Genomic DNA, 27850 nt, shown 5'->3' with positions numbered 1-27850 from the left:
TCGTATCTCCTGCTTTGGGGGCATTATGCGTCGATCTCACAATTGGCAGTAAGACCCTTCCCACTACTTTCTTCGTTATTAATGGCAAAGGTTCATACAGTTTGTTGTTGGGTCGGGATTGGATACATGCCAATTATTGCATTCCATATACTATGCATCAATGTTTGATTCAGTGGGTTGACGATACTGTTGAGATAGTATCGGCCGATTCGTCATTCAGTGTGGCATCGGCTAAAGCCCATATAGTGAGTTATGATCGGATGAATTGTCTTTCTGGTCAAGCATGGGAGAAGGATTTCTTTCGGATGGCTGATTATGAAGTTATGTCAGAAAAGTCAGGAGATTCTTCGGGAGAATCTTGGTCAATGAGGGATATGGCCGATTGTAGTATCGGCCAAATTTTGTAAGTTATAGCCAATACTAGGAAGTATTGCCTTTAGTGCAAAAAATATGTAAAAGCCGATTTGCAAGTTAGATGCATCGGTTGTAACATGGCCGACACGATATGAGTCGCCCTTAGAGCAATAAATCATTAAGACAGATTTCTGGATTAAGATCAAGTTGTCTACTAATTCTGGAGGTTGCAGTACATGAAATGATTTTACAGTAATCCTAGAGCTTCCCGGATTATTTTTATCGCGCGCAGGCATATTTGATCAATGTTTTTGATTATTTGATTATTGTCTACTGATGAACCAGAAATTGGTCGCAAGCTCTTGTGGAGTTGATATGCCTGACGAGCATACTTTTGCTTATCTTCCCCGAGTCTGGTGATGGCTGGTGGAATCTGAGACAGATCGTGATCTGCAGTATCTATTGCTTGATTTACTTGATTGAGTTCCTGCAGAAGACGATCACGTTTAACCTCCAATGCAGCCTTGTTTCTCAGAATGCTGGCTCGGGTGTCATTTAGAGATTTGATCTCGCCGATGGCCGATTCTGCCAAAGCTTTGAAGTCGTCCCTCTGTTTGATGATTTCTTTCTGCTAACGACGATCAGCGAGTTGTTTCTGAGCTTTGTTGAATTGTGCGCGGTGGCTCTCGATGAAGGCTGCAGGAGTTAGTGCATCTTCAATTGCTTCTGGGAATCTACCCTCTAGTTCTTCCAAGATGGCGCGGATCGGCTGTGCATTCTTGATCAGTTGGCCGATGTCTTGATTCAGAAATTGGAGGGATTCTTGGAGTTTGGCCTTGATTTCATCTGATAGTACAGTTGAATCATCTGATGTTGCTTCTTCTCCTTCTTCCTGAGAAGTGGCTCCGATTTTAAAGGAGAACAGACTGTTGTCCGGAGACTCCTGTGCCTGAAAGGAAGATAAAGTTAAGATGGCCGATGGAAACAAAAGAGCTATGGGATCGGCCAATAGAGAGAAGGGTTGTTTACCTGCTTCAGGTGTATTTCTTCTAGATTGGAGCCAACAGGAATGAGGGGTTGCGATGGAGAGCTCGGGGTTGCAGTATTTGGCTTGCCAAGTAATTCAGATAGTGCATGGTCGGCAAGCTAAAGGATGATTGTCAGAAATATATAGAATATGTTCATGGACAAGTTCTGAAATCGTACCTGTATCAATGGAGAGTCCGCCCAGGATTTTTTGGGAGCTGAAGGTGAATGTTGTACCTGATGAAACCAAAAGGAAATAATAACAGACTCAGAATCATGGAAAGATTTAGATACATAATGAGCAAACAGAATCATACCTGAATGATGGGTGATGTAGGAGGAGGTATGTTCTAAAGATTTTCTTCTTCTTCAGATTGGTGTTCAGGGGTATCTTGATTGTGAGGCGAATAAAGCCAGAGTTAGATGATGGTATGATAAAAAGGTAAAATCCAAAACCTTTGAGCAAGGGGAATTGATTTGGAAGTTGATACTGCCGATAGGAACAAAGAGTTCAAAATTCGGCAAATGGTCACCAACGTGGGAGGGACCATTCAGAGTAAATAGATGCGTTCTTGGCAATGCTTATATTTTAGAGACACTCGAAGGGGAAGAATATTCTAGAGCTCTTAACGGAAAATATTTGAAGAAGTATTACCCTAGCGTTTGGGTGGATGGATAGCCGATTAATTGAGTTATCGGTTGAATTGTTATGGCCGACACGATATGTGTCGCCCTTAGTGCAAAAAAAAAATCCACACAATCCAAGCTGCTCCGATTCAAGTTAGGGTTGGTTTTTTGCGTTATCAAGTGAGAAGTTGCAATGAAAAACGACAAGAAAGGGGAAATACTTTGTTAATAATATCATTTACAAAAAAGGCCGATCAGATGATCTGGCCGATACAGCAAAAGTTGTTTCTAGGAAGATGCTACTCCTAAAAATTTAATCATCGGCAAAGACATTGCCGATGACCGCTTCTATGCTGACATCTTCGGAGATGGCAGCGGCTGCCATCTCCATGTCGTCGGTGAGCTCCTCGAAGGCCCACCAGTCTTCACTGCCCAGCGAGAAGTGGACCGGTTCAACCTGTAGGAGATCATGACCGGTCTCGAACTGGGCCGTGGTGAGGGCTACGGTGGCGCCATGGCGAACCCCATGTCCGGCGACCTCCCGGATGTGGTTGGGGATGTCCTGCAGACGGGCAGCGATGGTGTCGCCATGCGCGTTCACCGACTCGATGGTGGTGGCTGCTGTGGCGTGGAGGGTCTGGATTTGCGATTCCAGGACTGACAAAATGAAGGAGTCAGAAGAAGAATTTAAAAAGAAAGGAACGATGCGGAAAATAAAATAACCTACCGGCAACCCTGGAGTCGGCGGCGGTGAGTTGGGCCCGGACAATGGCCCGATCGGCTTGTGCCGCCTCCAGTTCAGCGGCGAGGCGCTAAGACCATATGGTCTCCTGGGAGTAGTTCTGCCGAGCTTCGTCTTTCTCGCAAAGAAGCTGGCGAATGAACTCCACGGTACTCTCGGGAATGCCAGGGAAAGGGGGCCCCTCCGAATCAGAAGAGCCCGAGGAAGAGGAAGCGTCGTCACTGTGCAGAAATTGAAGATCAGAACTAAACGAGAATGTAGGGATTGGAGGTAGAGAGAGGTAACTTACGCCAAGCGGTGGCGGATTGCCGGAGGGGCATTGGACGGACCCTCGTCAGGATGCTTGGTGCCCGCCATTGTTACAGGAAAACCTGGGGTTTTTTGGAGCTGCTGGAAAGAGAAAGGGACAGGTGTTGTAGCTAATGGAGGTTTGTTGCCGATGTAGAGCCGGAGGGTGATTTTTATGGATCTGTCTGGGCAGGTAAAAAGACGGAAAGTGAATCGGCGTGTTGGGCTTGCGCAGATAGAAGGCGAAAGCCCAGGGGCAAAGAAGGGTTTTACCCAGTTGTACTGGATAGCCGTGTGCTCGGGATACGAGGAATGCCTTTGAATGCTGGTTGGAGTAATTTCGGAACAAAATAAATTATTCCAAAACTGGGGGGCATGTGTTGACACCGTTTTTTGACACGTGTCAAGGAAGGTGACTTTTGTGAATGGAAGGTTGCCGATTTGGAAGAAACCAAAAGATGCACAGGGTTGGAATCGGCCGATGGAGTTCGTCCGATGGGCCAGAAGAATATGCTTTGAAGATGCTGATCCGCTAGCTCTGGTATCCGGCCAATGGAGAGTTGCCGATGAAGTCAAGGAAGGAGAAGAGGATCCAGACTCTACGAAAATCTTGATGATTCGGTTGTAATATTTTAAGTACTTTATCTTTTAGATAGTCTTTTCTTTAGGGTCAAGTAATGTTTGCCGTAATCGGCTAGGACTTGATAGCGCTAGGCTATATATATCAGTTGTAAGGGACCAGAAAAACTTGATACACATCCAATACAACAAACTTAACAATTCCTTTGCACATTTTTGGTGACTTCGCCTTTTCTCTTCTTTTTTCGATGAGTTCTTCCAAGTTGATCATGGACGCCTCACATTCGAGCGACTTGATTCGCTGGTGAGTTTTCATTTTACCGAGTATATTTGAGCTTTAGCTACCGGGCGCATCGCTGTGGCTTCGTTCAAATCTATTCAAAAGTTATCGAGTTTATCTAGGCTTTGACTTCCGGGCGCATCGCGGTCGTCACGTCTAGATTTATTCACCAATTATCGATATCGGCTAGATTTGTAGGTTTTCCTATGTTTTTTGGCCATTATTACATCTAAAAACATACTAGATCGGCTTTAGGTTTTGGAGTAACACTTTTGTTATCTCAAAAGCCGGTTTAGATATTTTTTTAGCTTCACATCATCTGAGTTACACATTCGTAGCTTAGATATTGTCATCCATACACGATCGGATGTTCAAAGCCGATTTTGTTGTTTAGTGCATCGGCTGATCCTGCCGATACGCTCGTTTACTACGCGCTTGCATTTAATATCTTTTTGTCGTCTATAGTATCGGCAAAGCTTGCCAATACGCCCATTTGAGAGATATTCAGAATCCCAGCCAATACGCTCTTGAATTTGACTTTTTTTCTCCTTTGTCAATTTCAGGTCAAATTGACTGGCACGCTTGGTTGACTTTCCGTGACTCGGCAAACACTTGCCCTCGGATTCCAATGTGTTGATTTTTGCGTCAACACAATTCTCCATATTTTTCTATTCAAGGCCTTGAGATAAGATGTCATTCTTACTTTCCAATAATCATAATTGTTCCCATCAAAGTTAGTTGGCTTCCCAAAATGAATCCCATTTTCACTAGTCATTATCCATACTTCGGGATGATTAAATCCTTGTTAATGGAGTACTTAGCTCTGATACTACTTGTAGGATCAATGACACCGACTAGAGGGGGGTGAATAGGCGGTTTTAAACTAAGAACACAAACACTAGAGAAATTTAATTAGAACCACAAGATGGATCCTATGTCTACTAAAAACTATCACTAGTGAGGTTTGCAACCTAGGGTGACAAGAGGCAATTCAAGCTCTAGGAAAGTAAAGTGCTCAAAGTAAATTGCAAGAATTGAAATGAGCAAAGAAATAACCGAGCTTGACACAAGAACTTTTTCCCGTGGTATCGATGACTTGCCGGTCACCCCTAATCCATGTTGAGGTGAATTCAAAGAGTCAACCGCTCCTTTGTCAAGACTCCCCTTGATCTTGAGCCGGCTTGAATCAATGAATCTCTCCAAACCTCGATTTCACTAGAGTTGCTCTTCACCACTCCGGCGAGGTGAGCACAAGAACCTCTCACAACCAATTTTGGGGCTTCTCAACAATCTTCTTGGAGAGCTCCACGAAATCACTTTCTCCAAGCCATCTAGGGAGCGACAACTCCCAAGAGTAAGAAGTCGAGGACGCTTGCTTGAAGATTCACTAGTGCCACAAAGCTCAAACAATGGATGCAATGCACTAGGTGGCTCTCAATCTCACAAAGAATGCAATCCCTAAGCAAGGTGAGTGAGAGAGAGAGAGTGAGGAGCTCAAGAGTGTTTCACAAGTGTTTCCAATGGCCAAGAGAGACACCCCATGGCCTGCCATCCCATATAAATACCCTCTCACTCGAAATCCAACCGTTATGCTCAAAATGCGTGAAAACAGGGGAATCGCGGACTGTCCGCCTTAGACAAACCGGATTGTCCGCCATTCAAAACCAACGGCTAGAAACGCAATTAATGCGTGTCAGAGTTGACCGTTACTGTGCTTAGCGGACTGTCCGCTCCCTAGGGGCGGACCGTCCGCCGTTCAAAAACTACACAACTCAGAGAGGCAAACATTTCTGGATAAGCTGTGGCAGAACCACCTGAATTATCCCAGCTCAAGTGCGCTGGCCATCATCATAAGGCAATACCGGCTCAAACGCACTTCAAACGGAACAATTATTGGTCTGTCGGGTAACGTCCCGATAGAACCACCGGTTCTCGGATCGAACAAGCATACCTCGCACGAAGGCGAGTCCAGAGGTATTACAACCACAAATTTTACATCACAGGCATAAAAGTTATTACAAACCAGTTCTAAAGCATTATTACAAGTACAAACTTTAAAAAGCCGTTATACAAACCAAGTTCAAGGTTCAGGGTTTAAACAGCGGAAGATAAAACACGTCAACTACAACATGTTGCAAAAGCATACCAAGCTAGCCCAAGCAAGGTATCACTCGTCAGGTTCATTGCCGGCCGAAGACGGATCCCACTCAATAGACCCGCCAGTAGGCAAAGAGCAGGGATAGGTCAAGCTAGCTATCTGGTTCTCGGAACTCATACCTGAAAAAGGTTTCAACAGCAAGGCTGAATATACTAATACTCAGCAAGACTTAACCGTCAACGGGTATACTTAACCCACTTTAGCTAGACTATGCAGGGTTCTGAGAGGCTCTGGTTTTCTTTTGCTGAAACGCAATAAAGAGTAAGTCCTTAATGTCATATTTTAGCTTTCAATATTCTAGTTAATTAACCATTCTATGTAAGCATCTAACTCAACTCAACCATGGTAGAACTTTAAGCAAACATCAAGATTAATCATAATAATGTTGCTATTATTACTCTGTGTGGCAAAAGGATCAAGCAGTCCCAAACTGTGGGAAGCAGACGATTCGAATCGAATTTGTTAACCTGACCAGACAGACCTAAACACACGCATGGGAACAGAGTCACCCACGCAATAGTTCCCTTCAATTCCCGCTTCACGGAACAGGCCCACCGCCCTCAAGTACAGCAGTACGACGACTCTATACTCGCCATTAGCTAGATGTGAATGAGTTCAAGACGGTGGGGAGTATGTTCCGGCCTCGGTTCAATCCAGTACTTAAGCTTACCGATTACCATATTCTCGGCATGTGGTTAGTACGTTCAAACGCTTAACCACCACTACCACACACTGCGACCTTATCCATTTTCACTAAATAGACGGGGCATCACCAGTACCACAGCCCCGCCCGTGAGCCTTATATTTGCAGTATGTAGTGGGCATTCAATTCCTATAATTCTCGCGAGTGACAGGAAATCACTCGACTTCTACCGAACCATTAGCCTAGCCAACTAGCGACCTAAACCAACTAGTGTTCAAGCATAGGTACCTAGGATCATGCAACTAAGGTTTCAATCAACTCATGTAAACTTAAATGCACAAGTATATAGAAATATAAGCAGTTGCATAAATCTACAATAGATAGGACATGCTCCGGGGCTTGCCTTCTTGGTAGTCGCTAGCTAACACAGCCTTGGGCTCTTCCGAACCTTGGTTCGGGGCTTCAGTTAGTTCAGTGGCGTTCACCTGGACTTCTGGATCACCTCCGTCAGACTCCGGGATCAGCTTGTACGTCCCGTCCGTTAAAACAGTCGTATCTATATGTGATGCAAGAGATGGAATCACAATCACACACATTTCATTTAAAAAGCTATAGCTTAACAATTAGCAAACAATCGTATCACATGGGCAATCGATTATAGAGTAGTTAACTAACAATTCTAACTACACAAGGCATCATGATCAACGGCGCAAAAGAAGTTTACTAACTTCATAAACAAGTGGTGGTTGTTTCCTATAGCAAACAAAACACGGTTTGCTAACAAATAAACAACTCAGTACACAAACAGCAAAAATTTCAGCAAAAATTACTCTAAGCAGAGGGTACAGATATAAATCTACCATGCCAATTTCAAACCAAAACATGCAGCAGTTTAAACAGAACAATTCATTTACTTAGACAACACCTAGAACAAGCTTGAATTATACAGGTCAGACCAGAGAAAAACATAAGCTGAAAATTTAAGAGGAGGTCGAAACAGAGATCAATTAGCTACTGTGAATTTTTCATGATTTTACCTACACATAATTAATTCTGGACAAATAAACAAAACAGACATCAGACTAACAAGATTCATTTTTAGCTTCTTCTCAAGTCAGGAACTGGTGCTAAAATTTCATGGACATGTTAATCTATTCAAAAATAACACTCAGAAATATTTTTATGATTTATCATCAACATAAACTATTTATCATAATTAAAGTATACTAAACAAGAATTAAATCAAAGAAATAGCTACACATGAGAAAAGAGCACGAAATTTTTATAACAACACTAAAGTCTCATTATCAACTCACCATAAAAATTTCACAGCAAGACATGGCTTCAAACAATAGCTAAGAAAAAGATAAAACATCTAGTTTTTATGTACCTAGTGACACAAATTAATTTGTACAGCAAAAACTTACAACAAACATACACCATATTTTGATTCTACTGAAAAGATCTACTCTCAAGGATTCCAGATCAACTGGATTTCCTAATTTACGAATTTTCTACGAATGACTAGTGAATTTCAAAGTTTACAACTAGGAATCACAAAGAAGTCCCTAAAGCACTATTCAACTGAGTCACTAACTAGACAGATAGCCCCTGGAGTTTTCCAAATTCTAACAGAGAGTCCTCGGCCGTGGTCAGAGAGGGGCGCGGGGTTTGACCGGCCGAATCCGGCGTCTAGGCTCGCCGGCGGCGAGGAATAGGTGGGGAAAATGCTAGAGGAGACCGAGGCGAAGCTCTAGGTACCCTTGGGAGCTCGAGAGGAGGACCGGAGCTAGGGCGTCGACGGCGAGCGACGGCAGGCGGAGCTCGGCTACGGCGGCAGGGTGGTTCCGATGGGGATTGGGCGAGGAGAAGGGGGTTGCGAGCTGCGCGAGGTCACGGCGGAGCTCGCTAGGGTGTCAGCGCGGGCGGAGGATGGCTGCAATGGCGGGTCGACGGCGGGACTGGGCTCGCCGGCGTTGCGGGTGGAGCGGCGGCGTGTTCTGGGGCGTCAGAGTGGGGAGCAAGCGAAAGGGCGAACGGAATGGGGCGCTGGGGTTTTTGTAGTGCTTGTGCGCGCGCTAGGAGAAGGCGGCGGCCTCTGCAGCGAGCTCGCCACCGCGGCAGCGAGGTGGCGGCCGCACGGGCGGCTCTGGCCTCGGCGGGGCGCGTGGCACGGCAGGGGAAGCTCCAGCGCGAAGAAAGGAGGTTGGTGGGATGCTCAGGCGCGACGCGTGGAAGCCACGAGGAGCAGGAGGTGGCTCGGGGGCGGCCCTCCACGGCGGCGTCGGCACTGCACTGCACAGCGGCGGCGAGAAACAGAGCAGAGGAGCTGGAGGAAGGGGAAAAGGACCTAAACGAAATATTCAAAATTTCTAGGGATCAAACTGTAAAGCAGAGATAACTTTTAAAATAGGGCTCAAATGAAAAGGTGCCCAAAATGAAAGTTGTTCAACTTTTCAAGATCTACAACTTTGATGTTGTGCAAAAATTTATTTGATCAAAGATTCAAGAGCTAATTTTGAAAAAATAAGAAGGGATTTTGAATTCCAAGAATTTTGTCTTTTTCAATGCAAATTCACTTTAAACTTAGGCTGAATTGAAAAGATTCCTGCCATGTAATGATCACACTATATTTTGCAAAAACACCCTCCACAAAAGCTATAATTTCACAACCTATTCAAATATAACTGCAGAAAGGACCTTGCATAAAATCATAATTACACATATAACCTTTATATTTACAAAAAGATCCTTTTTAAAGAAATTCAAGCACATGATGCACACAATAGATACACTACTGTGCAGACACCTAGGGTGTCACATAAACTGGAAAAGAGGGGCGGACCGTCCGCACCCAATGGGCGGACCGTCCGCCCTTCACTACGTGAGAACCACCAGAAACATAGAGTTTCTGTCCAGAACAAGATGTTAGTGGGCGGACTGTCCGCCCATCAGGGCCGGACCGTCCGCCCTTATACATTTCAGCGCAACTCAAAAATAATTGTTTCTGTCCAAGTCCAGAGGAGGGACGGACCGTCCGCCCCACAGAAGAGGACTATCCGCCCCTGGCATTCAGCACACAAAAACAACCCAAGTCACCATTTTCTCAAAGACGTTGTTAGCCCTCATGCATGCAACCTAAGTTTGAGCAAGATGGCACTATGGAACAGTTAAGCAAAGGCACAACGACCCCTCTTGATAGTACGGCTATTTATCCTATCAATCCGGTCATTTTTCATCCTCTAATCACCTCATGACCGGCAAAATAGAAAAGCCCTATCATATACCTTTGCCTTGAGCTTCTCCTTTGAGTAGTTATCTCCAATTCATTCTATGGCATCAACTCATGCACACGTTCTTGTGGACCAACCTCATGTGCAAATTCTCTCAAGAAAATTGTTAGTCCACAAATGTTGTCATTAATTACCAAAATATGAATTAGGGGCCAAGATGCTTTTAGGGGCACACGGTCAAACTGATAGCACTTGAATTCCTTCACTGTGTTTGTACTTAGTCTCTTGAAGCCCTGGAAGTCTTGGAGGAGCTTTCCTTTCAACTGATACCAGTTGGTGATTGACTACGAAGGCAAGTAGGAGTATCAGTTGGCGACAGAACCTTCGTAGGCCATGACGAAGGACTTGGTCATGGTGGAGTCATCGCCTCCGGCCGAAGCGATGGTTGCCTCGTATGCCATGAGGAATTGTGTTGGGTCGGCGGAGACATTGTATTTGGGGAGCTGCGTGGGCTTGTAGCCAGGCGGCCATGAGGTTCGTTGCAGGGCGATTGAGAGGGGTGAAGTCGGGTCAAATGGAAGATTGACTGGAGGTGGTCTTTGGTCTTCGCGATGAGCGAAGTTTGTGTGGTGGATGATACGGGTTTCTTGTTGTGTGGAGTCTTCGGGTGTATCTTGGTAGGCTCTTTGTAGGTTTTCCACCTCCGCCTCCATTTCTGCCAGTTTACGCTTAGCCTCAGCTAACTTGTTTGCTTGGTCTAGTGCCCTTTTCTTGGTTGCTAATTAGGCTTCGATGATTTCTTTCTTCTTTTGGAGAGCCTTAAGCTTGATTGCTGCCTCAGTGAGCTCTGCGGATTGAGTCTGCAAGGCTTCGATGGCTTCAATTTCTTCGACTAGACCCTCGGGGAGGCCAGTTTCTGTGGTGATATCTTCGATCTGTAAGTTGGTTTCCTCAGCCTGCCCATTGAGTGGTGAACCATCGGGGACAGTGCCTGGCTAAGTGGAATTGTTTGAAGTGCCAGCGGGAGCTTTCTTCTTTTGTTGGGCCATTGAAGGTTTTTTTAGAGACTGGAACGGTGGGCGCCGCTATTGGGATCTTCGCTTGGTAGATGCCCAAACAAGGAGCATAAACAAAATGTAAATGGCAATGGAAATGGACAATAAATTCTCTAGTAAATAACTAGAAAATCCAACCCTTTACAAGGTGGAGGGGAGGGGCTATTTATACCCAAGACAATAGTTGTGCTATCTCCAAATTGCTCCTCCCCAACTCATTTATAGCTCACAAGCTGCTGGTCTCACAGTAATTATACAAGGCGAGAGTGTACAAATCGAACATTCTCACGTGTTCACGTTTCTCACGCACCCTTACACGAAGGTGTATCAGTCCTTCGCCCGCTCTCCAAGTTTCAAGACTCATCACCTCCAAGCGTCCCGGTCCTCCGAACGCGTCAGTCAGCAAGGTTGCGTTCTCCATCGAGTTGTTTCACCTTCATCTGCACCGGAGGTCCTCTCAGGTGTTGTGGCATTCCTGCTCAACCGAAGGTGTTTGTTCAAGCGCACACCGGAGTCACGGGCCTCCTGCGACCTTCGGGCCTCCGGAAAAGGAAAGCCCTTCGTCATGAACCGCAACTCTGCAGACAGATCAGGAGATGTTTTTGGCGCCGGAGGTGACCTTCAGGGAGCTTCTCCGAAGATCCAATCCCCAACACGTGCCGTGCGACCCATTTGGCCATCTATATAATATAACAGGTACCTCCAAATTACTGCACCGTGATAGATTTTGCTTCTCCAGGTCTATTTAAAAGTTCGTAAACCTCAAGGCATGCGTTTTTCCTCAAATAATCCTACCAGAGTTGATTTGTTCATCGTAAAATTTCGATAAATTCCGAAATGATACCGACTTCAACAACTCAGGAACTACCCTTAAGAGCGCTTGCAGGAACCAAACAACAACTAAGGCCTTGTTTAGTTGCGCTATGTAAAGTTTTTGAAAAGACATCTTTTTACATTTGAAATATTAAATATAGACTAATCACAAAATAAATTACAGAACTCGCCTGTAAATCGCGAGACGAATCTAATGAGCCTAATTAATCCGTTATCAGAGGTTGTTTACTGTAGCATTACTGTATCAATTTAGCGTCTAATTACGGCCTAATTAGGTTCATCAGATTCGTCTCGCGATTTACAAGCAAACTGTGCAATGTGTTTTTTATTTCATCTAGATTTAAGTCTCCATGCAAGTGCCGGAAAAATTTTTTGAAATTTTGAATTTTGCAACTAAACAAGGGATAAGAATTACCATCACTTCCTTCCCTTCCACCGAGAAAATCTGTACACATTCCAAATCTCAACCCTAACAAGAAACGGAAAACCCCCTGCCGCCGTCACCAAGCTACATCCTACGCCGCCGGAGAGCCGGCCAGCGACTCTCCCACTACGAGAGCACGTCGAAGGCCCGGGCCTCCTTGGCCACCCTGACGAACACGTCCTCCAGCGTCGCGTCCGCCACGCCCCACCCCAGCACCGGGAACGCCCGCCGCGCCGCCTCCACCGCGCCGAACACCCGACCCAGCGGCACCTCCCGCCGGGGCAGCGCGAACTTCTGCGTGCCCGACACCCCCGTAGATCCTCGCCGCGCGCCCCGGCGAGAGCTCCCTCGCCAGCAGCCGCTCCGCCGCCGCCTCGTGCTCCGGCGCCGTCGTGATCGTCAGCACCCGGGTGCCGCCGTACCTCGCCTTCAGCTGCATGCGTTGCCAAAATGATGCGGTCAGGTGCTCATCGGGTTCTTTCTTGCTGCAATTAACAATGACTTCTAAAAAAAGCATTTCTTTTTTTTTTTGTGATCGAGGATGACTACTGTGCATACCTCATTCGGGGTTCCAATGCAGTGGAAGTTTCCGTTGATGAAGATGCCGATGCGGTCACACAGCTCCTCAGCCTCCTCCATCAAATGCGCTGAAACATCCGGTATGCATGCGCGGAGGTAGTTTAGCCTTTTTTCGGTACAATTGGTTGGTGCGTGCAGCTCAATATAGAATCATATGCGGAACAGAAATGAAAGGAGGATTACTGGTGAGGATGATGGTGCAATCCTTCTTTGCTCGCTTGATGATGCTCCACAGATCGTTCCTCGACCTCGAGTCAAGCCCGGTACTCGGTTCATCCATGTAAACAACCTACGGATAAAATGAATTTCACGATGGTTACTACTTCTGAAAAAAAAAATCAACGGCCTTTAGGATGGTGTTTGTGGGTGTGTGGATGTGGATGTGGATGTGGAAAGGAAATGCTGATATATTGGAGTACTTTAGGATTGCCGATGAGGGCGATGGCGACGCTGAGCCTTCTCTTCATGCCACCACTGTACTTGCTTACAGATTTGTCACAGAAACCGCTGTGGAACAGATTGACGCTCTTCAGGGAGTCTTCTACTGCCTGGATGAGAGAATGCATGTCACGATCAAACAAAAAAGACTCTAGTGATTGGGTTGCGTGCAATGATGTACAGATGACCTACTCTTAAACTTTATGATTTGACATGCATATTAGATAGCTAGATTGTAGATTACGAACATTGTTTTAGTTCATGGCTTCAAACTACCTGTGTTAGAGCTGCACCTGTGAGGTTCTTCATTCGACCATAGAACATCAGGTGCTCTCTTCCTGTCAGAGTCTCCCAAAGCAAGCTGCACACACAATGATCATAATTTGGTTAGCATTACATCGCAGACAAAAACTTCACCACTGACAAAGTCTGTTGCAATCATACTCATGCTGTGGACATACGCCAATATTTGCATATATTTCATTCATATCTGTCCTCAAATCCATTCCATGAATGTAAGCAGTTCCATAAGTCGGTTTCAGAAGGCCGATCATCTGCAAATGCATCCCATAAGCAATGTATAAACAATTTTTTTTATTGTTGCAGTAATGCACTATGACGGGAGAAACTGAAGCACTAATAATGATAGTATCACTCTGTTTCTTGGAAAAACAGAGGATCACTCTGTTTCTTAGAAAACAGAGCATCATCCTGTTTCTCAAAAAACATAGGATCCTCTGCATAAACATCACTCTCCCAAGACTCAAATCGTAGCAAAGACATACATAGGAATACTAGGAAGTACTATTTACCATGTTTATGAAGGATGTCTTCCCTGCCCCATTGGGACCGAGCATCCCAAAACACTGCCCTTTGCGCAAAGCTAGTGACAATCCTCTAACAGCATGCTTGTCAGGGTTACCATTCTTTCCAGGGTACACTTTCTTTAGATTATGGCAGATGATCATATTCCTCATGTCCATATCCTTCAATAATCGTTTGACCACCTTGCGCTGAAAGTAAATTTTATAATAACAAATTCAGAAAAATGTCTCTCTGTTGAATATATCTCTGATATGCTTTACTAACCTCTTGGAACACGTCAGGCTTTGTCATATCAACATGGACCCTCCTGGATCCCCTCTTCAATTTGTTTGGTTTCTCCGAAGGTGAGGAATGTTTTGTCGATAGAAATCCAAACAGAAATAGAGGCTTCCATGCAGGTCTATGGTCCAGTAAAAATGCCACAAGGAGGAGAATTAACCATTCAGTAGACATTAGGATCAAAACATCTTTCATCCCGTTAACCGGGTCGTTCAAGTCTGCCCATCTCATTCCAGGCTTTCCCATATTTCTTCCTGCAGTAGCATACTCAGAAAGCTCATATATTCCCCGGTAGAGAGAGAACCCAGGAACAAGCTCCATTATTACAAGCCACATCCCTAACCAAATGAAACAATAGTTTGTGATGCCAATTGAAGCTTTATTTTGCAGAATTTCTTGTTCAGAAGAACTGTAAAGGTTACTTGGGAAGGTAGCATCCTCGATAAATATCTTCAGAAGAGCTTCACCAAGAAGGCTAGAGCCAAATACATATATGTAACCAATTACTGTAACATGAAAAGAACAAATCTCAACCCAGATTAGAGTATCCTAAGAGCCATACAGTTTTTTATTTAAATGATGCATTTTTCTTTTACTGACCAGTAGCTATTTTGACAGATGAGAAGAAAGAAGCCAGCAGAAAAGCAAGCACGATCTGCAGGTTCATACATATGAAGTAGAACAAAGATTGTATGCTGTAGCTATTTAGTTTGAAGATATCTAACCCTGCAAAACCAAGGAGATTTCTCTGCATGCATTACTAATTACTACCATATTTGCTAGTAGGGAATCCAAGAAATTTGGTAATGCGTGATTAGTTGGTACCTATAGCGAACCCAGAGATCATGAAGAACATCATGTAAGCTGTTGAAAGTGATAAGAAATAGGCATAAGATATCAACCAATAAGGTGCATCCTTCAGCCCATGCATCTTCATCATTAGTCTTAGTCTCTGCTCCTTCTCGTAAACAAGATATGTCAACATTACCTATAAAAGATTGAGGTAGTCGGCGATCATCGTCGGTCTTAATCTTATTTTAGCTCCTCCACTAGAGCTCAGTAAGTCATCATGGAAAAATTTGAATAAACTTACTGGAAGTAGGAGTTGAACCGTCCAAGTGAAGAATAGTGCATCTAGAAGAGTGGTGAGATCCAGCCTCATTGGGGTAGCAGCCTTGGGCATTTCTTTCAAATATTCAAGGCGCATTTCCACATTTTGTCCTCCAAAAAGATTCAAATATGCAGTGGATGCCTACAATGGGAACAAATAATTAGTACTAAAAAAATATGGTCTGTGTCTCCACGTACCATAATAATAATAATAAAAAGGTTGGGAAAGTTATTGTATGGAACAGAAATCTGGAAAAATTGGCAGAAAGCTGTAGGGCAGTGAAAAAGTGAATGATAGACAGAGCTGCTGTAAACAAGCGTCATTATGTGCCATATCTTTATTGAGAACTATTTTACTTCAGCAAGATATTTCTTGCTCCAAAGTTAACGAAAAAAATGTTGGCAAGTATAAGTACCATATTAACCAACCGTGCAACACGCAAAACTGTCATTGTATGGTGTCCATTATCCCTGCTGAAGCTGGAATTGTACCAAACATATACATGGAAGCGCCTCTTGCTTGTATCTAGGAAGTCATAACCTACAGCAACATTTTGCTCAACTTAACATTCATTATAGCCCCACTGTATTGTCACAACTAAAAACAACATATAACTGAATTCAGATGAGCCTACCGGCGAGGAACTCATTTGATCTTCTCCTCTTATTCCCACCCTTGTAACCCTTAAACATATAATGATTTATCACTGACGAATTATCGCACCATCGCGGCAAAGCTTGAACACACTGCATATCTGTTCCGTATCACAGAGAATACTGGGTTGAAGGAAGTTGCTTTACATGCAACAATTTGCATGAAAGAGCAAAATGCATGCATGTAAAACCTACATTGTGCATTCTACTACTTCCACCACAATTTTACAATAATAAAATTTACCGGATTTCAGTGGGATCCCATCAAAATTTTCTGAAATATTGCGTGAATCTAGCAGGCACTGTGGTTGGAGCACATAGAAGGTCCCTTGTGGAACGAAACCCGGTTCAATGAACAGCACATGTGCCGGCAGCGAGTTTGAACCCTGAAAGGAGGAATTCAGAGCCATTTCTTCCATCATAACCGAACAGAAAAATTTACAAAAGCTTTCGCTTAATAAAATGCGTCGAATGAAAATACGGATTGATCAAGCAACTTACAGGGACTGCACTCGAGAACTCATCGAGATAGTCCGAGGAATTCGAAGCATCAGGCGCCAGGGCGTACTGTACAGGGACAGGTGGGAACAGCAAGCTTCCAAGAACTGCAAAAAAAATTTCATCAAGAACAGAGCAATTAGCACCCAAATATGAACAAGATTTCCAAGCAAATTGAAAATTCTGACATGGACACACATAGGTGTGCTCTGTACCTTCGGCAAGCTGGCGGTTCTGGCCGGTGAGGAGCACGGTGGCGGGGCAGTTCTCCGACGCGTTGCACGGCCGCCGGTGCAGCCGCGTCTGGGCGCGCGCCTCGGGGTCCGGCACCTGCACCAGCGCCGGCCACCTAGGCGGCACGGGCACCGCGCAGCTGACCGCCTGGATGGGCATGGAGTGCTGGATGCCGCACTCGCCGCCGGCGCAGCCGCACCGCCACGGCGGCCGCTCCAGCTCGCTGTCCACCACGCGCTGGATGGCGACGAGGAGCGCGCAGAGCAGCACCGGGAACGCGGCGATGGCGGCGTTCGTCCTCGCGTTCCTCCACTGCGAGCACCGCCAGAGCGTGTCCAGCAGTTCAAGAACAGCATCAGTGAGCGAAATAGTTGGAGATTGTCTGATCGAAGCAACGAAATTTGTGATTCTTTGGGGAAGAAAAAAAAAAGAAGTGTTTTGACCATGGTTTGGTCCATCCATGCATGTCGGCTTGGCTGGCGCCGAGAATAATTCGTTACCTGGAAGGAGAGGTTCTTGAGGAATTGAAGAGCGCATGGACCTGCCTGAAAAACCTCGCGAGCCCGCGCGATCGCCGAGACTCCATGAGTGCCTCTGCACACCTTCTGAGTTCTGAATTCTGACAGAGCAAGAACAACGCCACGAACAGCAAGTGATCAATCCACTCCACTGAAACCTCCGACCATTTCCTGCCACTCCAGCGAGCTCACCTCACCTGCTCCTGATATAGCACGAACAGCACGAGACACTTGAGCTGTTGGTGAGCAAGTGAGCAAGCAGCTGCTGGCTTCACCAGGCCGCCGCCGCGAATGCCTCCTCGTCCCGCGTGCCGCCCGGCGTGGCCGTCACGCGCGGCGTGCCGGCAGCCCGGGTATCAGGCGCGGGCGCGGCGGCGGAGGATTACCGGTGCCGCGTCCCGTTGCGCCGTGGAAGCTGGTGCATGGCGTCGGCTTGAAGAAAACCCGTGCCCGTTTCGATGCCGCCGCGGCCGTTGCCTCAGCCGGGTGTTTCGGGAGCCCTGCTGCTTGCTCTTTTGTTTTTTTTTTAGCACAACCAGCTGCCGCAGTTACACATGGGAGAGAAAGCTAGCTAACTGTGGGCTTCTAGCTAGCTAGCTAGCTTGGAGTGATATATGTTGTGTGTGTGTGTAAAATTGTTAATACATACAAGTCCAAGCAAGGATTGTCAATGCAATTATGTCATTAAACTTACCATCTATACGACCTTGCTTCATTAACCATAGTAAGAGCATCTCCAGCAGTTTGGCAAATCGAGTTGCCATCTTTGATTTTTGGCCAAAATGTTAAAAATACTCCTCCAACAGTTTGGCAAAAGACTTGGCAATTTTTGGCAACTTGGGAAAAACCAGCCTCCGGCGCGTAAATATACGCGCGCGGCGCGCGGTTGGCATCGTGGTTTCTAGTCAGGTGGGAGGGTAAAAAAAGAAATAAATAACAGAGAAGGGTTCCTGATTTAAGTTTTCAAGAGGTGGAAGGGCATAAATATAATTTTGTTTCTCTCTCAGGGTTCCTGATGTAAGTTAGATCTGGATTTGGAAAGGGAATTATGCCAAGCTGTTGGAGATAAGCTCTTTTTTTATTTGGCATATCTTTTTAAAAGTTGGCAAAACATAAGATATGCCAAGTAAAATATGGCAAACTCTTGGAGATGCTCTAACAAGCATCTTTTTAGAGATTGTCTAGAGTAATCTGCTATGAACTCATGCTGAGAGATCAAGAAGGGAGATCCGGATAACGCAAGTTAAACAAGTAGCAAATTAACCTTGTGTCTGTCGCTGGCGCATAGAACGGTAGCTTCAATGGAGTGAGAGTGACATTTTCAGAACTGAGGAGTAGCACAACTTTCCGGCCACGATCCTGGATTACTTTAATTTCGCGGCTGTGGTTCTTCTCGTGAGTCACCCATTCGAGCAATGCAATTTTTTTTTTGCCCTGAACATGTGTCCCCTTTCATGTATAAAAGTGTCTCTTTTTTGTTCTGATACACAACAGAAGTTACGTGGTAATCTCCTTGTATAACTGATAGTAAAACAACAACAATAACAATGTGCAGGTGTTTAGGTGCTTGTTGATGAGCACCACTACTTACCTTGGAGTTACCTCCATGACACATGCCAGATCGTCACCATATCGTAGTTTGCACGAAAGGGATCGGTACAGGATTATCAAATCGTCATTGGTGCCTGCGAGTTCAAACATGGACTGACCGAGAAACAAGTCGCCAGTATCTTACTCCGCAGTTTTATGACCATGTTCCCATTTTACTCTGACCTCAAGATCTGAAACAGGGAAGGAACACAACTATAGAAACGTGCATGTGTTCGGTTTAACATGTGCCTAAACATATTTGAAGCAAATCTCTCTCTCTCTCTCTCTCTCTCTCTCTCTCTCTCTCTCTCTCTCTCTCCCTCTCCCTCTCCCCTTCCTTTTTCATGCCCTTGCTATAAATAAATAATATCACTCACAAAATAAATGTCATGTTTCTTTCCAATATAGTATAAAATTAAAAGGATGATAAGGTCATTTAAACTAATTTGTTCATCTTTGTGAATAACTCTAAAATGATGCGTATTCTGAACCAGTAGAAGTAAAAAAAAACTAAAAAAGAGTGTGGTCCTGTGCTCAAGGAAACCAAATTATTGTTTTATGATCCCAAATATCGTTATTTACTGAATTACTGTTCATGTGCTGATGGCAGTAGTTTATCCTCGTGGATGGAACCAATGCATTAAAATAATGCTAATATCCTTTTGACTGCATCTCAAATCCTAAATAGTACTCTAACAGTTTCAAATTATTATTGGTCACTTTAGTTTTGTACTAAGTCAAACCTCTCTAACTTTAACCAAGATATAAAAAATTATTAATTTTCACAATACCAAAAAAATACATTATCAATACATATTACATGATGGATTTTATGAAACTAATTTAATATTGTAGATGCTGTTATTTTTTCTATAGACTTTGTTAAATATAGATAAATTTGACTTAGCACAAAGCTAGAAAGTAGTTAGTTCAGCTGTTTATATGATATTGACATTAATTTGACCATGTATTTGGAAGCGATACACTAAAAAAACCATTCCGTTATTACAGAAGATTGCCACATCTCAATCTGAATCATTGGGGAGAGGAATCCTGTGTTATTTCAGTTCCTGTTCTTGTTTTTTACTAGAAACCCCAGCTGATGGCAAATTAATATTCTATTTATTTAGTTTTTCCTTTAGAATAGACAATACCATCAAAATTTTTAATGGTATAGGAGGGATTTTCTCATAATACAATGGTGCGCCAACATCTCCTTATGCATAAAAGTTAGCAGTGAGATTTTCCTCCATGTACCTACCCTGTTGCCAATAGAACAATATTAAAAAAATTAACACACCAATGAAGTCAGCATTGTAATCAATCCTTTTCATTCATGATACCCCTTCAAGATTATGTCATCTGATTGTTCGAAAAAAAAGATTATGGCATCTGTTGTTAAGAATGGTTACAATCCTTGTTGGCGTATATGACAAAATGGAACCGCGCATTTAGCACAAAATCCACGGTTCTGCATTCCTTTATTTCTTTTTGTCAATCACGATTTATATCACTAACATTGTATATATCAGATAATTCGAACAGAATACATCTGTATTTGATAAACAGCAATAAGATGAAATTCAGCTTATAGACTATACAACCTAACTATCTGCTAAATATACACCTCAAGAACAATCCTTAAAGAAGACTAAAACAAAAGTTCAGACAAGCATACACCACATAGCACTCAACAAGAGCATAATCACCTATACAACCAGTGTACTATTTATGCGACCACACTGAAGGCTTGTGCACCCTTGGCAACCTTGATGAAAACATCCTCCATGGTGGTGTCAACCAGGCCCCAAGCATATATGCTGAATCGGCTTTTTGCACTTTCAACGGCATGGAATACATCTGCAATCTTCAACTCCTGCTTTGGTAGCTCGAATTTCTGGGTTCCTGATATATGGTATATCCTGCTTGCATTCGGTGATAGGCGGTGAACCAGCTGTTCAACCTCCTGCTCATTCTCCGAAGATGTTGTCATTGTGAACACGTAGGTGCCACCATATCTTGCTTTCAGCTGCAAAAAAAAAGGTGATGGAACAGCATTTACTAAGTATAGAATAAACAGAAACAGAGCACAAAAAATGTACTTGCTTGCTTCATACAGGTAAATATGTAAGTTACCTCTTTTGGGTTACCAATGCATTGGAAACCACCATCCACAAATATTCCAAGTCTATCACATAGTACTTCTGCCTCCTCCATTGAGTGTGCTGTTATAATGACCTGATGAGTTAACATTGTCTCGTCTATATAAGTAATAAATAGAATAATAGAAGGGCTCAATACTTGTAAGAATGATGGCACGGTTTTTCTTAGCCTCCTTCACAACACTCCACAGGTTGTTTCTTGATGCTGGATCTAGTCCAGTGCTCGGCTCATCCATGAAAACAACCTATAAATATTAAATTATTAACATGCCAATCTATATTTTGCACTTAAAACAATAACAGAAGTGAGGGTAGTACTTTTGGATCCCCAATTAATGAGATAGCGACACTAAGCCTTCGTTTCATGCCCCCACTGTACTTCCCCACTTGCTTATCACCAACACCACTATGAAACAGATTAACACTCTTCAGAGAGTCATCAACAGCCTGCAGTATAGAATATTGTAGACTCAAATATTGATGTATACACGTCTGTAACTTTTTTGGAATCTAACAAACAAACATATTATACTTTTACCAAATAGTATTTCTCGGGTAAATAGAAACTGAATAGGCCAATTGCAGAGCTATACCTTTAACAGTTCAGTGCCTTTAAGATTCTTTAGTCTCCCATAAAACAATAGATGCTCTCTTCCAGTCAATGTTTCCCAAAGTAAGCTGCATTCATTTCAAAGTCTGTGAGCAGTGATTGCACTAGAATGCAACAGTAAACTGCAGAAATGTGTCTGTGATAGAAATATAAAATTTAGAGAAATGCCTTACTCATGCTGTGGGCATACGCCCATGTTAGCATAGATGGCATCCATATCAGCCTTTATATCCATTCCATGAACATAGGCAGTGCCAGATGTTGGTGGAACAAGCCCAATCATCTGCAGGGAAAAATATGTCACTTGGGAATGCATAATGTAACCTAAATTTTGTCAAATGTTTGAAGTAATAGGTTATGTTGCAGTACCATGCTGATGAAGGATGTTTTCCCAGCTCCATTCGGGCCAAGCATTCCGAAACACTGGCCTTTTGGTATGGCAAGAGACAACCCTCGGACTGCAAGTTTGTCAGGGTTTCCATCTTTTCCATGGTAAACCTTCCTGAGGTTGTCAGATAGGATCGCTTGGCTTGCAATGGGTTCCAGCAGAAGTTGCTCGACCACCTCTCTCTGAGCATAATTTAGAAAATAAGTAATATAGAGAGTATTACTGAGTGAGAGATAATGTAAGAGAGTAATAACTTACCTCTTGAGCAGCATCAGGATTATCCATTTCAACGACTACTTTAGATCCTTGCCTTCCAAAGCTATATCTCCGCAATGATAGAGAACGTTTCTTAAAGCACTTCAAAAAAAATAAGGGATTTTTCCGGAATCCACCACCCAGTGACGAGACTTGATCCACATAGAATGCCAAAGGGATCAGTATGGCCCACTCCACAACCATAATAATCAAGACACCACGCATTCCGTTATCTGGATCATCTAAGTTGGCCCATTTCATACCATCGGCCCCCATTGCATTTCCAGCGAATGCATATTGACCAAACTCGTATAATCCTCGGTATAATGAAAATCCAGGGATAATCTCCATTACAACTATCCAACCCTCTACATACATAAAAAAAAAGATATAGTCATGCATACAACCTCAAGAGAGCTATCAAAAAATAGAAAGATAGGACCTTACTTGGAAAACTAGTATCCTCAACAAAAAAACGAAGAAGAAATTCCCCTAGTAAGCCAGAGCCAAATACATAGATGTAACCAACCACTGCAGCACAAGGATTCTCAAATCGGTCAATAAGATCATTGGATTTAAAGCATCAAAGGATTACTTCAGAAGCTACATATGTCAGGCAAGAACCTGTGGCTATTTTGACTGCAGAAAAGAAGGAAGCTACAAAAAATGCAAGCGCAATCTGAAGGTTTATGTAGATGAAGTAGAAGACTATCTGAATGCTGTAGGCATTTCTTCTAAAGAAATGTAGACCTGCACAGAGTAAAGTCAAATTCAAATTGCATAATTCATTTGCAAAATTTATTCTTGAATAAAGTTATGGTTAATTACCGATCAAAGAGCCAAAAATCAAAAATAGTATCATGTAGATTGCCGACAAAGCAAAGAAGTATGCATAAGAGATAAGCCAGTAAGGACCATCCTTCAGACCATGCATCTTCATCATAATTTTCAGCTTCTGTTGTTTCTCATACACGAGATATGTTAATATGACCTGAAAAGATGTAATGTTGACTCAACATTTCAGGACAGTTTGCCACTATCCTTAAAAAAGATTATATTTCACACTCACTGGAAATAGCAGTTCAACGATCCATGTGAAGAACAGTGGACCAAGAAGTGAAGAGAGATCAAATTTCTGTTTTGTTCCTACTTTGGGCATCTCCTTAACATATTCGAGCAGCATGTCTACTCCATTTCCCCTAAGAAATTTGATATATGCATTGGATGCCTAGAGAACAGAAAGCATCAGTATTATCAGCAGTCGAAATACAGATGAGTATCACTTGAAAATAACATTGTGCTATAATACAAACCTACACCTACCGTATTAACCAACCGTGGAACTCGTAGTAATGCGATAGGTACGTATGCAGTGTTGTTGTTATAAGTAGAGTTGTACCAAATATTTATTTCAAGACCGTTCCTATTTGTGTTGAGGAAGTCATAACCTGGAGAAGCAAGTTATACACATAAAAAATGAACCAATTTTGCCAGAGTCTCATCAGAAGATTAGATCACCTGCAACAAATTCATTAGTCTTTCCTTCTCCACCGCCTCCACCTCGCTGTCTGTAACCCTTAAATAATTCATCATTTACAATCGATGCACTTTCACGCCATAATGATAAACCCTGAATGCAGTCTACGTCTGAACACATGGAAAAGAAAATTGATCAGAACTACATATTTTAGTAGGTCCAGGAAAATATATATGAAAAAATGGTAGCCTTGGATTCTTAATTGCCAAAAGAGACGACAAAAGAATTCAACATGAGTAGAAGCGATATTGCTAGAGAAACTAAAATAAAATAATTCACAGCTTATTTACCAGAAGTAATTAAATGCTAGCAACCCAATCATAGAAGATTGCCACTTTATGAAATTTGGACAATGGACCATTTAGTCCATGAATAGTAACAAACAGAACTAACAAATAGAGTAATGAAATATAAAGAGTTGTAATTATAAAAATAGTCTGACATTATTAGGTCCCGTAATATATTGTGGGGTTTCATGAGGTGTAGTATTATAATCTTGACAAAGTCCTCGGTCATGCCTTTCTGTCCATGTACATACTAAATAGCTTCCTTGATAGGAGAAGGAAGTGGACCAAGGTTGGAAATGCTACTTACTGAGCTGAAGGGGTATGGCCCCGGCATTGGATGAAACTGTCTGCGACAGATTGGATAAACACCGAGGCTGCACCAGATACAATTTCTTCCCTGGTATAAACACCGGCTCTATTGACTGTGTTGTCCACGGCCACGTGTCTGAACCCTACAAAGAAGAATCAAACCAAAAGCTCCATCCATTACTGACAGAAGGAGAACACAAAGTACAGCAACTGCATAAGCTTGTCCTGCAATCAGGAATGATGAAAAAGAAACTCACAGCAACAATCTTAGAGAGCGCATCAAGATAATCCGTGAAATTGAACGAGGAAGTCAAAGAAGGAAACAGTCCACCCGAAAGACCTGTCAATCGAAAGGCAAACAGAGCACGCAGATTATGAACAACAGATGTGTTCTCATTGACTTGTAGCATGGAAGAAGCGTGTTAGCATGCATGACATAGAAAAAGTAGTAGAACAAATACTTTGAGCAAGCGAGCGGTTGCTGCCGGTGACGAGGACGGTGGCGGGGCAGGTGCCGGTGTCGCGGCAGGTCGGGTCAGGCAATCCGTCGAATGGCTCGTCGGCCCTGACGGCGCGCGACTCGGGGCGCGGCAGCTGCACGAGCGCCGGCCACGGGGTCGGGCTGGGGATCGGGCAGCTCCCGACCTGGTCCAGCGTGGAGTGCTGGGCGCCGCACTCGGTCCGGCGGCACGCGCCCCCGGCGGCGGCGGGGCCCGGGTCGACGCAGGCGCAGCCGCAGCGGTACTTGGGCTTGTCGAGCTCCCGGTCGATGACGCCCTGGATCAGGACGAGGATCACGCAGAGGAGCACCGGGAAGAGCGTGATGCCGACGTTGGTCTTGAGGTTCCGCTTCTGCGCTCGCACCCCCCGGCGGCGGCAAGAACAAGGCGATCAACATCAGATGCCCCCTCCTCGGATCGTCGCGCGCAATGGCAGGCAGTGCGAGAAACAGAGGAAGAGCGAGCAGGGAGGGCGGACCTGGAAGCAGAGGTTCTTGCGGAGGAGGGCGTTGGCCTGCGTGACGAAGCTCGCGGGGCCCCTGGAGGGGGCCGCCGGGGTGTCCATCGGCGAGCGAGCGGAGCAGCCGAGCGAGAGCTAGCTGCCGCCTCGTGGCCGGGTCCGGTGGAGGAGACGAGTCAATGGCGGCCAGCAATGGTGAACCTTGCTGTGCTCCGGCTTTATAGCCAAAGCCTGCTTGCTTGAGCCGTTGGCTGGCTCCCGCCAAATCCGCCACGCGCCGTCACCGTGGGCGGCCGTCTCTGCAGGGAGGGAGGCTGTAATTAACGAAATCTGAGAGGGCTTGGCTGAAATCTTCCGCGTGTGAGATTAAGTTATTGTCGGAGGGCTTAACTGCAAAAAATTTCCCGTCTGCAGTTGCTCTTGTTCGTCGGGGGCTGTGTTCAGATCCCGGAGAAAAAGTCACATTGTACATTGTAGCACACTGTAGCATTTTTCATTTGTTTGTGGTAAATATTGTTCTACCATGACCTAATTAGGCTCAAAAGATTCGTCTCGCAACGTATATCAAAACTATGCAATTAGTTTTTTTATTTATCTACATTTAGTACTCCATACATGGGTCATTTGTTATATTTAATGTTTCGATGTGATGAAGATGTGATGGAAAGTTTGGATTTTGGGATGTTTTTGGCATCTAAACACACCCAGGATAACGGAAATCGGAAAACTGCGACGGGGAAGGGTGGTCAGAGGTTACGTGGGGCCCACACCCGCGTGTAGGTGTGTGGCTGTGCACGTCGTTCCTCTGTTTTTCCTTTATTTTAAGCTTTGTGGTATGTTACCAAGTTCGTGGAAGAAAAGGCGTAAAAATTTACAATGTCCAAGTAAATTTTGGTCAATATTTTGATAATTTGACTTAGAAAAATCAGAGTAAACTATAATGTAAACTTAATTTTCTAGTCGCTGATCCAAAGTAAAACCGTGCGTAATGCTTCCGTGGACTCATTGATTTGCATGAAAAAATTAAAATGGTTAAAGTGACAATGAGCGAAATGGCCAGATCGTCTAGTGGCTACAGAAGCCTCAGTAGCTCCTCAGATATATGCTCGACTCTATGCAAGAGTGAATATTGATTTGACAATATACTTTCAGTGATACATGATGTTCCCGTCCACAGCGAGACGCTTGTGGTGACTTCATCAATCTTAAAGTTTTGACGGCTTAGTCTTTGAAGATTCTTATAGGAGTAAGGTTTGTGTATGTGTGTTTGTAGAGTTAAATGTGCATTTGTTGTGAGTGTCTAAGTTGTACTGTGTAATAAAAAAATATCCTAAGGAAGTCAAAATCAAACCATCTATGGCGCGTACAAGGGGCGCTCAACGGAATCATTGGACTTAAGTGCCTGGTTTAGTTTGCCACCATAAAAAACTGTGATCATTCAAAAAAAATGTAGATCTTCATTGCTGAAATACAACACCACAGATGCGTTGGCGAATTGGTTAATAATCTGCTATCATTTCTTTGGCATTAAAGGCAGGTTGACCTTTTTACAAAACTCCATCAAATACAAATACATATATACAAGAACTAAAATCAGTACAATACTTGTCATATATGTTGATGACAAAAGCGTGAGAATTTTGCGGTTCTTTTAATTTGTGATGTTATATCCGCGTAATCGGATCATGCCATGCCTGCGGAAGACTTCTACAGCCAAGTGACTATTGTTAGTTTCTTAGCTTGGATGAACAATGACTGATTAATGTCAAACAGAATGAATGACGCAGTATACCGCGTAGCTCACAAACTGAACTGGCAAGTGACCTGTGGAGTTTGATTATTACCTGTTTGAATCCAGTGTATGGTCAAAGTGTCAGTGAATTTCTAAGAAAGTTCAGCTGATGCAATGGAATATATATAAGTTAGATCGCGCGTACATTGTCAAGGCAACAATAAAACCTTTTGCTATATTGCCCAACTAAAAGAATTAGATTGGGCACCAAATCTAGCAATAATTCAATTCGATTGAAACCAAACTTATGGGCTTTTCAATCAAATTTATTTGCCGTGTTGACTTTGAAATAAATTCTTACTCTTTACAACAACTAAAAAAAAAAGAAATAAATTTTACTACTAGCTCGACTCATTAATATATGATGTTTTAATTGGACAAACAAAATAAACTAGTTTTAGTTTGTTTTGGTACGGTTGTCCAGATCGTCATCATGCATTGTATTAATGACCGCAAAGAGTGCTCATTCATTTTCATTATTAGAATAATAAAGGTTACTAGCTTAACCTAAGAGAAATGTTATTACTCAGCCTATCAATTATTATTTTTTTATCATTTTTTCATATTCCTTTTCAGAAGAAA

The 27850-nt window shown here is 43.6% G+C and overlaps 1 protein-coding gene and 1 pseudogene across 1 annotated transcript; both read right to left on the bottom strand.

Moving 5' to 3' along the window:
- Positions 1–12268: 12268 nt before the first annotated feature.
- On the bottom strand, positions 12269–17446 carry LOC120713408 (annotated as a pseudogene).
- A 3248-nt stretch (positions 17447–20694) lies between these two features.
- Positions 20695–25667, bottom strand: LOC120712253 (ABC transporter A family member 7-like). The gene is made up of 18 exons (XM_039998006.1): positions 25495–25667; positions 24978–25368; positions 24774–24856; positions 24515–24659; positions 23902–24030; positions 23707–23831; positions 23453–23611; positions 23212–23374; positions 23008–23133; positions 22831–22914; positions 22387–22751; positions 22110–22310; positions 21914–22023; positions 21724–21808; positions 21449–21577; positions 21270–21375; positions 21105–21193; positions 20695–20997 (listed from the first exon to the last, which is right to left on the bottom strand). Exons 1-18 carry the CDS (start codon positions 25579–25581, stop codon positions 20698–20700), a joined length of 2877 nt encoding a protein of 958 aa, XP_039853940.1. The 5' UTR covers positions 25582–25667; the 3' UTR covers positions 20695–20697.
- Between the last annotated feature and the right edge of the window lie 2183 nt (positions 25668–27850).

This window comes from Panicum virgatum, chromosome 6K (assembly GCF_016808335.1).
Source record: "Panicum virgatum strain AP13 chromosome 6K, P.virgatum_v5, whole genome shotgun sequence".
In the NCBI taxonomy this organism is placed as follows: domain Eukaryota; kingdom Viridiplantae; phylum Streptophyta; class Magnoliopsida; order Poales; family Poaceae; genus Panicum; species Panicum virgatum.
Note: the sequence above shows the minus strand (reverse complement) of the source record. Positions and strands in the feature narration are given on the sequence as shown.